The sequence below is a fragment of the Coregonus lavaretus genome, assembly GCF_964263955.1.
Source record: "Coregonus lavaretus genome assembly, chromosome: 7".
NCBI lineage: Eukaryota > Metazoa > Chordata > Actinopteri > Salmoniformes > Salmonidae > Coregonus > Coregonus lavaretus.
Window position 1 is genome coordinate 34,774,208 of NC_139994.1, and position 13,962 is coordinate 34,788,169.

General features: G+C 41.1%; 1 protein-coding gene across 2 annotated transcripts; it reads left to right on the top strand.

The window, feature by feature from the left end:
• Window positions 1-517: 517 nt before the first annotated feature.
• Window positions 518-9,567, top strand: rnf115b (ring finger protein 115b). 2 transcript variants are annotated; one of them, XM_084165324.1, is made up of 9 exons: window positions 518-655; window positions 1,347-1,405; window positions 1,672-1,738; window positions 1,832-2,064; window positions 7,551-7,619; window positions 7,739-7,811; window positions 7,917-8,010; window positions 8,332-8,447; window positions 8,816-9,567. In XM_084165324.1, the coding sequence occupies exons 1-9, from the start codon at window positions 578-580 to the stop codon at window positions 8,939-8,941; spliced, it is 915 nt and encodes a 304-aa protein (XP_084021450.1). In that variant the 5' UTR covers window positions 518-577; the 3' UTR covers window positions 8,942-9,567. The 2 variants fall into 2 exon arrangements, with proteins under 2 accessions (XP_084021450.1, XP_084021451.1); XM_084165325.1 differs by having other exon boundaries at window positions 1,672-1,732.
• The last annotated feature ends 4,395 nt before the right edge of the window (window positions 9,568-13,962 follow it).

Sequence of the window (13,962 nt, forward strand, 5' to 3'; positions counted from 1 at the left end):
GGCCAGGACTACTAGGCTTAATCTGTGACCAGTAAAACCAGTTTTTAGATTACCAGTATATTCTGTTGTTTTGGTTAGTCTCATTGTTACAATTGCAGATTTTGCTTCAACTATTTATTTATAGATTCAGCCTTTTGGTCATTTGTGCAACAACTGAAATCGGTTCAGTTTACACAGTAAGGCACTAAGCCTATTGTGCTATTTACTTGTTACATTAGTCATGTACATTTTGACAGGGAATCCTAGTCCTATGTATAGGCTACTACTCCAATTTCAACTAAGTGTTGCTATGTTATATTACTGCAGCGATCTTCTAACAGCAGCGCTTGGTTGAAATTGGAGTAGTAATGCATTTATAACCTCGGTGAATTATGATTAGAGCAATAAGAACAATTTGTTCACTAGCAAATAAGTTATTTTAAAATCGGGAACATATCTTGAATAAATGTTTTTCTTATTTAAAGTCAAAAGTAGCCTATAGCCTATGGACTTACATTACCCTTTAGACAAACGCCCCTACGCCTTCCGTTGGCTTGAGCTACCATACCGACGTCATTGACTGTATGCTACCGTGAAGATGGCGGAGGCAACGGCGGCACCACAACACCGTTTTTTCTGTCACTGCTGTAAAGGTGAAATCGACCCTAAACTCCCGGTGAGTTGGCTCAAGTGCCTTTCTTCCTTCCTTTCCCGTCCGGTTCTGGACCGACGTTTTTTTTAATCAGTAGTAGGGCTAGGTAGCTACGCCTTCCGAAATTCGTTATAAGAAAATATACAAACATTTTAATCTGAAACTGAATGTGACTGATAGAATAGAATATTGTCGTTATTAGAATAAGACGTTATAAGTGTCATTGCATGGAGAGCGCGCCGTTAGATTCGTTGTTGCGAAGAAATCTGGTGAACCAAGTTTTCGAGTTTGCGTCTTTGCCATATTTAGAAGCACTACGGTGTCGCCAACTGCACGTGACAAACATTATTGCCCCATTCAAGTGCTAGTGGGAACTAGGAAACACGTAAAACTATCGACTTGGTACTGGTTGAACGCGGAACGTGTAGCCTACTACAACCAGTTAGCAAGTGGGAAATATCAGAGTTTCCTAGTTCCGACTAGCATATGAACGCGGCATATGCATAAAAAGGGGATGGGTGCTGTGGCAGGGTGTCCCTTGTCCGCACACCACCAGGCGCACCAGCGCGTTTGACGAGCAGCTTTTTTTTTTTTTACATTGACATTAACGCGCATCTTGAAGTTAGGGGACTTGATACTGCGGCAAGTGTGTTCCTTTGTATTTTCATGTTATGTCATCATGATTTGAAATATACATTTATTTACTTTCCTCAAGGAATTCACGTGCCCCAGGTGTGAGTCCGATTTCATTGAGGAGTTGACAGAAGACTCCAGGTAAGATGTTTAAATCTGTGCTGTTTGTTTGCATGCTTTTCTGCTTATAGTGGGCCTATACTGGAATTGCAATATCATAGCTGGAGTATTTTAGGTATAGTATTATGTGCAGTTGCTGATACATCTGATATAATATACATTAGATATATTCAATTAAAATACATGTTTCAATTAAAAAATATTGTATTTGCATTTCTCTTAATGTGTTAATTTACAATAAATTAAATAACTACGTTTATGATATACATTTTGTCTTTGTCCTTCAGTCTCTTGGAGAACAGCAGCACTGCAGAGGTCAATGATGATGCAGGCACACTCTTTTCAGAGGTACCTGTATGTCCTCCCAAGTTCTCTTTGTCTTTTTCTATCCTTTTCCCAGTCTCAAACTTTAATCTGAATTTACTGGTCTGCTCTCCTTCCTCCAAGCTGTGGCAGCTGCTGTTTATGGAACGCTCTGCCCTTCTCTCGGACCCCTCCGCCTCTGAGTCTGACCAGAGCCTTCTACAGGCTGCCACAGCCAGTGATGCAGTGGAGGAAGAGCTGGAGGGCCCTTCTGTGGACCCTGTGGGAGGCACAGAGCCTTTGGAGCCGGAACCGGAACGCCCCTCTCGCCCGCCTAGCCAGGGGAGGCGACAGTCCCGTGCGCCAGCAGTGGAGGGGTTAGTGGAGATGCCCATCACTGATCTTGATCTGTCTACGGTGTAACGTTATTATCTTTATCCACTCACTCTCTATCATGGTTTTGCCCCATGCTACAAGTGCCAGGCAGGTATAGCTGATGGCTTTTATTTCAGTTGGACCTAAAGCCACCTTAGTGGCAACGACCGCTGATTTTGCACAGTAATCTTCCTTTCCATGCCAGTTTTTAGGAAGCTATTCTCACTCTACTCAAGAGTCTGTATTGATATTGAGTCCTTGTACTGTTGTATAAAAACACGATTACACGAATGGTGTTATATAATCAAAGTTGTCCAAAATGTAATCTTTCCCATCAGTTTATAATTATAATAATATGCCATTTAGCAGACACTTTTATCCAAAGCGACTTACAGTCATGTGTGCATACATTTTTACGTATGGGTGGTCCCGGGGATCGAACCCACTACCCTGGCGTTACAAGCGCCATGCTCTACCAATTGAGCTACAGAGGACCACATATTTATCACATATTAACAGCAATATAATGTATTTCAATCACTATTATACTATTTGGTCCTAAAAGTTATTACTACACTGTAATTACTTCAGGGGTTCCCAAACTTATTTGGCCCACGACCCCATTTTGATATCAGAAAATTCTCACGACCCCAATCATGTGAAAAATAAGTATGTAATTAACAGCCAATGTTTTTTAATTTGGGGCTATGGCAGTCAATTGAAAAACATTCGAACAGTATTTCTGATTGTCTTCTTAACTCACTGTCACATACTTTTAATGTGGGGCTATGACAGTCAATTGAAAATTAGTCTGACATAATGTATCTTATCTCACCACCCTTAATGAGATGGGTGTGCTTGATGCATGTTGACAGTGCACACATCATCTCTGCAGTCACATCCAACCTGGATCGATATTTGGTTTTAATGCAGACGAGAGTACTGAATCCAGCTTCACATAGATATGAGCTGGCGAAGGGTACCACAAGTTTTATGATGCTTTCAACAGAACTGGAAACTCTGAAAAATACGAGGTCAAATCATGACGTCAGTGATCTTCAGGTCGGAAAGAGGCCCGAGTTCCCGAGTTGGATTACTGTTTAAAATAATTTTCTTTGTCGGAGCTCATTTTTTTCCAGAGTTCCCAGTTGTCTTGAACGCTCGGAAGTCGGAGATTTCCGAGTTCCCAATTGTTTTGAACACGGCATTAATGCTCAGAGGGAGACGGCAGGGTATTCCCTTTAAGTCTGGAACCAAAACTCCTCCATAGTGACCCGTGAAGGCATTCGGTCACATGACAGCTCAATTTCACTTACCGGCATGTCAACTGAGCCAGGATCACAGTCAAATGGATTGGGAAATAGTTCCCAAAGTGCTCTTCCAAGCGTTGGAGGTGAGCAGTCATCACTCGTGTGGGACACTTACTGATGCTGTTTTCTGTTTAGAAACATGCACAGTCGAGGGAAGGGGGCATGGTTTCTTTTGAAAGACTCTCTCTCCAATAATAATTATTTCTTCTGAATCCACTGATTCAGTCACTCATCTGTAGAATGTTTTTGTATTTCCCCTGCATGCTTGCGTTCAGTTCGTTCAGCTTCCAAAATATGTCAGTTGCATAGGCAAGGAGACACATTTCCTTTTCATTACACAGAAAGTCAAGTCTTTCCAACACTCCCCCTCGATAACCATCAAGCCTCGGTATTGAAATAGAATATTGTCATCCTCTGATCCCATATCTCCACATAGTTTTGCAAACAGGCATGCACGCAGTGGATGTGGTTTGATGTAGTTTACAGTGGTGATTTTAGCATGTAAATCTTGGTGGGGCAAACTTTAAAAAAAATGTTTTAGATGCATGCCAGCAAAGCCACTACACAACACTAAACAATACATTCATTGCACTATAACGGTGACAAACGGTGCCCACAAACTGTTAGGGCCTACAGAAAGCTGTCCCAACAGCAGAGTCCCAACACTTTACCATTGCTATACCTGGCTATCTAAAACAGGCTATAGGCTAAATGTGCACCACCAAGTCAGAACAGTAGGCTAAATTATGAGGGGGAAAGGGAGCAAATTATTAGGGTGAGGCACATGGGCTACTAACAGCTTACTACACAACATACATTTAGTATTACTTTCCATAGCTACAGTATACATATCTCCCTGGCATATTACATCATTTATGCAGCAGCATGCAATACATTTTTGGACTCACCTTGTTGTGCTGTGCTCACTTGAACAGGAAGGTGGCGCGGCGGTCCTTCGTGGCAAATTCTGTCATCAAAGTCTGGCATTCTCTGAATTCCGAGTTGGATGACCGTTTAAAATAATCTTCTTTGCCAGAGTTCCCAGTTGTCTCACTGAACTCACTGAAGTCTGAGATTTCCCAGTTCCAAGTTTCCAGTTGTTTTGAACGCGGCAGAAGTCATGCTGGATTGACAGCATGGCCAATGTTGAATGTTTATCCTTTTAAGCTTGGAAAAGAGACCCTTAAACGCAGACTTGGACCACACACCCACTCCACTGAATAGCAGGCTAGTGATTGCTTTGCAATGCTTGCTGTTTGCCTCTGATTCCTTCCAAACCACTCATTGTTGAATTTGCGATTTCCAACTTGTTGTGTAATGTTAATGGCCGATGAGCACTGATACGTTTTATCTATAATTTCTCTTCATATGACAAGGATTGAAAAGGATTTGCCAGTAGATTGTTGAATTGATTCATGATGATGACTGCTAGCTAAGATTTTGAAAGTATGATGTTGACATTATCATTCCAATCAAAGCTACGTGATTATAACGTGATTTGACGTCATTTTGTCTGTGGCCAATGTCCTTGAACCTTCTTGGATGGGCACTTCTAATGTAACTATGGCAGCACCCAAGGGGCTTGAATTTTCGAGCTCTACCCTTAGACTTGGCGGTGACGTAGTGTCCCCATGAGTGACAGAACACTGAGCCCATCACGGCGCAACTAGAGAACATTACCAACACCTATGCTCCGTATTTTCCTGCTGGCTGCCCCACCACCACAGCAAGCACTGAGCTAGGCTGAAACACCTGCATTTTGGAGATGCCTTACTCAAGAAAGCAAAAAAGAGACCACGTTTGTATGCGGCTTTATTAACTCAATTATTATTATTATTTTTTTACATTGGTTGCAAACTGATATGTGACATGTATTAATGCAAAAATAACATGCAAAACAGGCAACAAAAAAATAAGAATAATAATTTCGCTAAACAGGTGGCTCTGCCCTACCTGCCCTGAACGACGGGTTGCCACAGGTAGTTTACAATCGAAGTTAGACCTACCTGCTGCATTATATCTTCAAGATCTGTGCTCAGCTCTTTTGCCGCCAGTTGCTCTCGGTGTATCATACAATGCGTCCATATGTCAGAGGGAGACATTTCATAACTAGAGTGCAGAGGCCTGCCCGCCGTCCCGCCGTCTATGCAAAAGCCCACCATTTGATCACATGGAATCTGTTTTTCACTGAACATCCCCTGTGCCGTTTCATGCTTGGGAATTGTGAGACATAACAGTATGTCATTGTGAATAGCATCCCCCGACATGTATAGCGAACAAAAGTCAATGCATGGGCATCTCGGCCCTCACAGCTAACGTCCATTTGGAGAGCATAAGTTGGGGAGTTTTTGAGTCGTTCAGTCAGATTCCTCTTGATTGCTAGCAATAGCATACAGCTCTGGAAAAAATTAAGAGACCACTGCAAATGTTTTTTTGTTTTTTTCCCAGAGCTGTATATTCTCAGTGTTATCTGCCAAAAGTATTGATGTGAGTTTCTGTGCTTCTGCCTCCCCACACATTGTTTTCACCATATCAGTTGCAGTCGGTAATATATAAAATCTCTGCAATAGTGTGTGGTTTCATAGCTTAGCCGGCCTAGCCATTGACCGTGGGAAGGATTCAAGGGCTCCCGAGTGGCGAAGCGGTCTAAGGCACTGCATCTCAGTGCTAGAGGCGTCACTACAGACCCTGGTTCGATTCCAGGCTGTATCACAATCCAGCCGTGATTGGGAGTCCCATAGGGCAATTGGCCAAGCGTCGTCCGGGTTTGGCCGGGGTAGGCTGTCATTGTAAATAAGAATGTGTTCTTAACTGACTTGCCTAGTTAAAAAAATAAAAAGTGCAACGGTAAATTTCAATAATTTTCATTTAGATTTTTTAAGGTTATCCACATTACAATGATTTTGAGATACAAAGACGATATACATTTTTTTTTTTGTATTTTTCTTTTTTCTCCAGGATTCCCACAACCCCATTTTCATATCAGGCGACCCCTAGTTTGGGAACCGCTGAATTACAAAGTTCTGTTACATGATATTACATTGTTATTAAACTCCAATAGGTATTCTCTGTCTATAGTGCCTTCAGAAAGTATTCATACCCCTTGACTTATTACACATTTTGTTGTGTTACAGCCTGAATTCAAAATGGATTAAATATATGTTTTTTTCTCACCCATCTACACACAATACCCCAAATGACAAAGTGAAAACATGTTTTTAGAACATTTTTCAAATTTATTGTAAATGAAATACAGAAATATCTAATTTACATAAGTATTCACACCCCTGTCAATACATGTTAGAATCACCTTTGGCGTCGATTACAGCTGTGAGTATTTCTGGGTAAGTCTCTAAGAGCTTTCCACACCTGGATTGTACAATATTTGCACATTATTATTAAAAAAATTATTCAAGCTCTGTCAAGTTGATTGTTGATCATTGCTAGACAGCCATTTTCAATCTTGCCATAGATTTTCATGCCGATTTTAAGTCAAAACTGTAACTAGGCCACTCAGGAACGTTAAATGTTGTCTTGGTAAGCAACTCCAGTGTATATTTGGCCTTGTGTTTAGGTTATTGTCTTGCTAAAAGGTGAATTTGTCTCCCAGTGTATGCTGGAAAGCAGACTGAACCAGGTTTCCGTCTAGGATTATGCCTGTGCTTAGCTCTATTTTGTTTATTTTTATCCTAAAAACTCCCTTGCCGATGACAAGCATACCCATAACATGATGCAGCCACCACCATGCTTGAAAATATGAATAGTGGTACTCAGTGATGTGTTGTTGGATTTGTCCAGAGATGAGGTAGTCGTTAAAAAATCATGTTAAACACTATTATTGCACACAGAATGAGTCCATGCAACTTATTATGTGACTTGTTAAGCACATTTTTACTTCTGAACTTATTTAGGCTTGCCATAACAAAGGGGTTGGATACTTATTGATTCAAGACATTAAAGCTTTTCATTTTTTATTCATTTCTAAACATTTCTAAAAACATAATTCCCCTTTGACATTATGGGGTATTGTGTGTAGGCCAGTGACACAAAATCTAAATGTAATCAATTTTAAATGTTAAGGCTTTAACACAAAATGTGGAAAAAGTGAAGGGGTGTGAATACTTTCTGAAGGCACTGTGTGTGCAAAAAAGATTGAATTGCTTTACCTTTTTCTTTAGTATTGTGCAACAGTTTTTGGCTGGTCTGTTTGCCAACAATGGAAATCCAGGCGTCGCACCAGCTGCACTGTAAATAAGTATTTTTTTAACCTCATAATTATTGTTTTCATTACTTTGCCTCTTTTAAGGCATTCTAAACATCTCTCGCTCTCTCTCTCTCTCTCACTCACTCACTCACTCACTCTCAGGTCTGGCATGCTCCATTCAAATCCAGGGGACTATGCCTGGGGTCAGGGAGGTCTAGACGCAGTTATCACAGAGGTCAGTGATGTCACCAGGCGCAAAATCTTAGATTGTGACTCAGCGTGCTGCCATGATTAAAGCCATCTCTGTTTTTTAATTTCTCAATTTCCTCCACTCCTCTAGTTGTTAGGTCAATTTGAGAGCACAGGTCCACCTCCTGCAGAGAAGGAGATGATCTCAACCCTCCCCTCAGTCAGCGTCTCTCAAGAACAGACAGGTGGGTTCCAACCAAGCTGCAACAACAAACCCATAGGCTAACACTCACAGCATCTATGGGAGTAGAGGGTGTGGATCTTGCTCAGTAGTAGTGTGCAGTATACCACCTGTCAAATAGATTCTCAAAATGGTGACAATATTTTTGTTTCATTCTGAAAAATAAAATGTGATGGCTTACATTTTTTCCCCCTAAGATGTTCTTTACCCAGATCAGGCACCTATGTGGGCACTACTAGTCAATGTTCTCTCTCTTTATTCTAAAATGTACACAATTTAATGAACCCCCCCCCCCCCCCCCCCCTCCCCCGTACCTCTTTCACAGACAGCAGACTGGGGTGTCCAGTATGTAGGGAGGAGTACTCCGTGGGAGAGTCTGTCAAACAGCTGCCCTGCCTCCATTATTTCCACTGTGACTGTATAGTGCCATGGCTCGAACTGGTAAGCAGGGGGAGTGTTGGCTGGCGGTCAATAGGGGTTACAACACCACTATTTCATTTGTCAAGGAAGGTTAGTTAGTGTGTAATTGGGGTCACATATCCTGACTTGAGGTAGAGTATTTGGTTATATTGCTCTGGAGGTAACCTTGTGCCACACACAGGGGCGGTTTGCTGGACACAGATTAAGCCTAATCCTGGACTAAAAAGCAAGATCAATAGAAAATCTCCATTGAAAGCACTTGTTAGTCCAGTACTAGGCTTAATCTGGGTCTGGGAAACCGGCCAACAGTGCCCAGAAGTATTGAGACTTAACGTGTAATGTTAAGCATGTTTTGTCACGTCTCACATGTTTGTGTATCTCTCCCACAGCATGATACCTGTCCTGTGTGTCGTAAAAGTCTTGACGGCGTCGACCAGACTATCCAGCCCCCACCAGAACCCCCAGAGCCCCCCTCCATCAGGACAGACCCTCAGGAGGAGAGACAGGCTATTTGAGGTTTAGGTCTCCCTCTCTTCTACCCCTCTGGCATATCTTCTTCCCTTTTTTTCTCCTGAACGAGGCTCACCTCTATCCTCATGCCTCGTCATCCTGACCACGCATTTATTGAAGAGACAGATTTCAATTAAACTGTGCCTCATTGTCAAAATTCTACTCTCTTCTAAAATTCACCTGACAACGTTTTCACCCACAGATCCCTATACATTTCTTAGAGTAGTGAACGAATGTACACTTCTGGAGGAAGGAGAGGTTATTGGAACGCAAGCACAGGGAGAATCTCAATTGCTACTTGCATCCTCTCTCCTCAAAATCCATTGGAGGAGAAGATCAGAGGGGTGGGACCTCTGGCTTTCTCATCCAATGGGTTTTGAGAAGGAGGCGAGGAGAGAGGACGCGAGGAGTATGCAATTGAAATTCTCCCCTGTCTCCCGCTTCCTCTTAATCTCACAGAGCAGTATTCGTTAATAATGTCCACCTATCTTTATGTCCCCTATTAAAGCCTAATGCTGTGTTCTTAAAACTATCCACCACCTTCCTGTTCTAACATTATGCACTTTCCTAATGCATTAGTCTTTTACCTCTTTCTATCGTTTTATTTGTAATAATAAGTACAAGTCACAGCAAAAAAAACATGTTTTTAATATTTAATATATTATGATGGGCCTATACAGTTGAAGTCGGAAGTTTACATACACATTAGCCAAATACATTTAAACTCAGTTTTTCACAATTCCTGACATTTAATCCTAGTAAAATATCCCTGTCTTAGGTCACTTAGAATCACCACTTATAATAGTAGAGAGAATGATTTATTTCAGCTTTTATTTCTTTCATCACATTCCCAGTGGGTCAGAAGTTTACATACACTCAATTAGTATTTGGTAGCATTGCCTTTCAATTGTTTAACTTGGGTCAAACGTTTCAGGTAGCCTTCCATAAGCCTCCCACAATAAATTGGGTGAATTTTGGCCCATTCCTCCTGACAGAGCTGGTGTAAATGAGTCAGGTTTGTAGGCCTCCTTGCTCGCATATGCTTTTTCAGTTCTGCCCACAAATGTTCTATAGGATTGAGGTCAGGGCTTTGTTATGGCCACTCCAATACCTTGACTTTGTTGTCCTTAAGCCATTTTGCCACAACTTTGGAAGTATGCTTGGGGTCATTGTCCATTTGGAGTACGATCTTTGTCCCCATGTGCAGTTGCAAACCGTAGCCTGGCTTTTTTATGGTGGTTTTGGAGCAGTGGCTTCTTCCTTGCTGAGCGGCCTTTCAGGTTATGTCGATATAGGACTCGTTTTACTGTGGATATAGATAAGTTTGTACCTGTTTCCTCCAGCATCTTCACAAGGTCCTTTGCTGTTGTTATGGGATTGATTTGCACTTTTCGCACCAAAGTATGTTCATCCCTAGGAGACAGAACGCGTCTCCTTCCTGAGCGGTATGACGGCTGCATGGTCCCATGGTGTTTATACTTGCGTACTATTGTTTGTACAGATGAACGTGGTACCTTCAGGTGTTTGGAAATCGCTCCCAAGGATGAACCAGACTTGTGGAGGTCTACAATTTTTTTTCTGAGGTCTTGGCTGATTTCTTTTGATTTTCCCATGATGTCAAGCAAAGAGGCACTGAGTTTGAAGGTAGGCCTTGAAATACATCCACAGGTACACCTGCAATTGACTCAAATTATGTCAATTAGCCTATCAGAAGCTTCTAAAGCCATGACATCATTTTCTGGAAATTTCCAAGCTGTTTAAAGGCACAGTCAACTTAGTGTATGTAAACTTCTGACCCACTGGAATTGTGATACAGTGAATTATAAGTGAAATAATCTGTCTATAAACAATTGTTGGAAAAATTACTTGTGTCATGCACAAAGTAGATGTCCTAACTGACTAGCCAAAACTATAGTTTGTTAACAAGAAATTTGTGGAGTGGTTGAAAAACTAGTTTTAATGACTCCAACCTAAATGTATGTAAACTTCCGACTTCAACTGTATATGTATTGTTATGTATATATGTATAGATGTGTATATACATGTATATGTTTGTTAACGAATACATCTGATTGGCAATGAGGTGATAAGATTGACAATAATAATAAAAATGGTCAAATTCATAAAGCACAAGTGAAAAGCAGTGTCATTGAATGCCAAAATGTCCCTGTGTGTGTCCCAAATGGCACCCTATTTCCTACACAGTGCACTACTTTTGACCAGGATCCATATAGGGAATAGGGTGCCATTTGAGACACATTAACCCTGCATCCTTGGCCATTTGATCTTCTGCCAACTTTCTGCTCATGTACTCATTTACAGACATACTGTACATTCAAGAGATAGACAGGATAGATTTGCCCAATACTTCATAAGGGCTATCTACCATTCCCGCCTATTTTAAGACAATGACCAATGATATGCAAGAGTTTGCATGGTAGAACTAAATTGACAAATTCAATTCGAGTTACAAACGTTTCCTGAATTTTGAACAAAGGCGATTGGATTATAATTCTAAACAGACATATTGACATCCCGCCTCTCAATTTTATTCCCACGGGAGTCTAGATCCTTCACTGTGGGTAAACATAGCCACGATCGCACACAAACACATTCGTTTTCTTGTTCAAGGTTGTCAATTATGCATAATAATAGGCTGTTACACAGAGAGCATGAAAGTGTAACCTCTTCTGCCAGTTCATGTAGTGCAATGCCACGCCGTTGTTGCAGCAGTTTTTCATTTCACTTTCACTATCAAAACACAAAAATAAGATAATGATAGGGGCATTTTTTGTAACACCGACTGGAGTGAGTGTCCAGTAGCATACCACACATTTACATTTTAGTCATTTAGCAGACGCTCTTATCCAGAGCGACTTACAGTTAGTGAGTGCATACACATTTTCATACATTTACATTTACATTTTAGTCATTTAGCAGACGCTCTTATCCAGAGCGACTTACAGGAGACATACGACATCTGCCTCCTCCCCCCGGGCTCCCACTAGATAACAAAGTCAAAATTGTCTGTTGTAAAAATTCATGAAAACAACAATTATATTTTTGGTCTAAATTTAAGGTTAGGGTTAAAATCAGATTTTAAGAAGATAAATTGTAGGAATGTATTTTTATAGGCGGGGTTTATAACTGCCGCCGCCGCCCCCCCCCCCCCCCCCCCCCCCCCCCCCCCCCCCCCCCCCCGTTCCTCCCCTCCCTCACTGTGTGTGACTGAGAATGCCCGTGTTGTACTGACAGACTATACGGGCTTAGCAGACATGGAGGCCCGATTAATGACCTAGGCCCATTCCGACACGCCTCGGCTCAGCTAACGTTGTCTTGGAGAAGAGTTCAGTCGTGTTTGGAGATATCAAGGATACCAATTGCTGTGAGGAAAAAAAACAGGGCGAGGGATAAGAAATTGAGGGAGATCCATTTCGGGTCTCTGTTGATTCAACGCAGCCGCCATTTTGTTGACAGTTCGTCTTTTTTTAATAACGTGCACAGCGCTGCATCTATTTTATTTAAATCTATCTGCTTCTTTAAATATTGTTAGCTGTTTTGCTGTTGCATTTGTCTTTACTTCTTCGATATAGAGTCAGCCATGACTTAGAATAGTCTATCTTGCTAGCTGAATAATATTGCATCGTTAGCCGTCATAGTTTAGCTTTAGCTACAAAGCTAGCAGGAGTCGCTACGCTAAAATGACAGGTTATTCCGTTATTTGGTTTAGTTTGTATTTCCTTATTTGTGAACTTTATGTAACTAAACGGAGACTATCAAATTATGTAAAGCTGTCAGATGGATACATTTCCCACAAGTACGGCCACGTTGCTGGAATCCAAGTTATCATAGCAAGGCAGCACAGATGATGGCATGCTAGCGAGCACCATTGATACAATGTAGCGTAGGTTATTATTGGACGACCCATAGCTTGTTACAAAATAAACATTGTCCTTCTACGAATGAGTACATTATATGTAGTCGCTACCGCACGCGCGATATTTTGTTGCCTTTTTCCAAAAATTGTCATTCTAGAATTGGCAACAATGTAAGAATTTACCGCCTTTTGGCGTCTGTATAATAACTTTCTGATTTTTGTTATATTTCTCTCGTAAGCAATATTCTCATGTGTTAGGACGTCGGTTGGGGTCACTACTAAGCTATAACTAGAATAAGAATTAGCAGTTTAGCCATAGCTGACCACTGCTTAGAACAACAGTACTATTATCAAGTCAAATAGTCAGTTGATGCAAATTATTTTGAAATGGGAACATTTTTGGGACATGTCAGAATTCATAATTGATCTCCCAAAATCGGAATGGATGTATAATTTTTAAATTTCTCTAATCTTTGCGTTTTTGGCAAACCAGCAGTGGGGCATATACTGTGGCGACCATGTTGATACATACGAAGGGGGGATTTCGATCCACATAATGTGAACACTGTTATTGGAATCCTTCGGAGGTGAGTGGATGCATAATCTGAAAGATTTACGGACTATTGTAGCTGTTGACATTGTCAATCCTTATGGTCATTCTTTATTATGAAATATATCTTTTGATGTATATCTCTTGTGCTCACAATGCCCTGCAGCACCCATCGTTACAACGCATGACGATCAAACGTTCTCGCACGAGGTGATTTGATATTGTAAAGAGATGTTCTGCCCTTTTTCATAAAATATATTTATTATATTTTCCCCGGAAATCGTCAAACGGATATGTTTTGAAACCATAATAGGCTACATTTGAGATGGGTTAGTGCTATCCTAAATAAACCTTAACCATAACCCTTACCTAACCTTAACCATTTCAACATGAAGGGGGTAGGGAAGTCTGAAGGATCCCGGATAGCAAGGACCCTTTGCAATGAGGATGTGATGATATGGCCAAGCAATGTTGAAAACGGGCAATCTAATAATTTTAACTCCATGACTATGTGTAGCAAGGCTATATTTTACTAGTAGGTTTAAGGACAATTCCGCCACTTCTCAACCTCAACTTTATCATCTCCAGCACCAAACCAG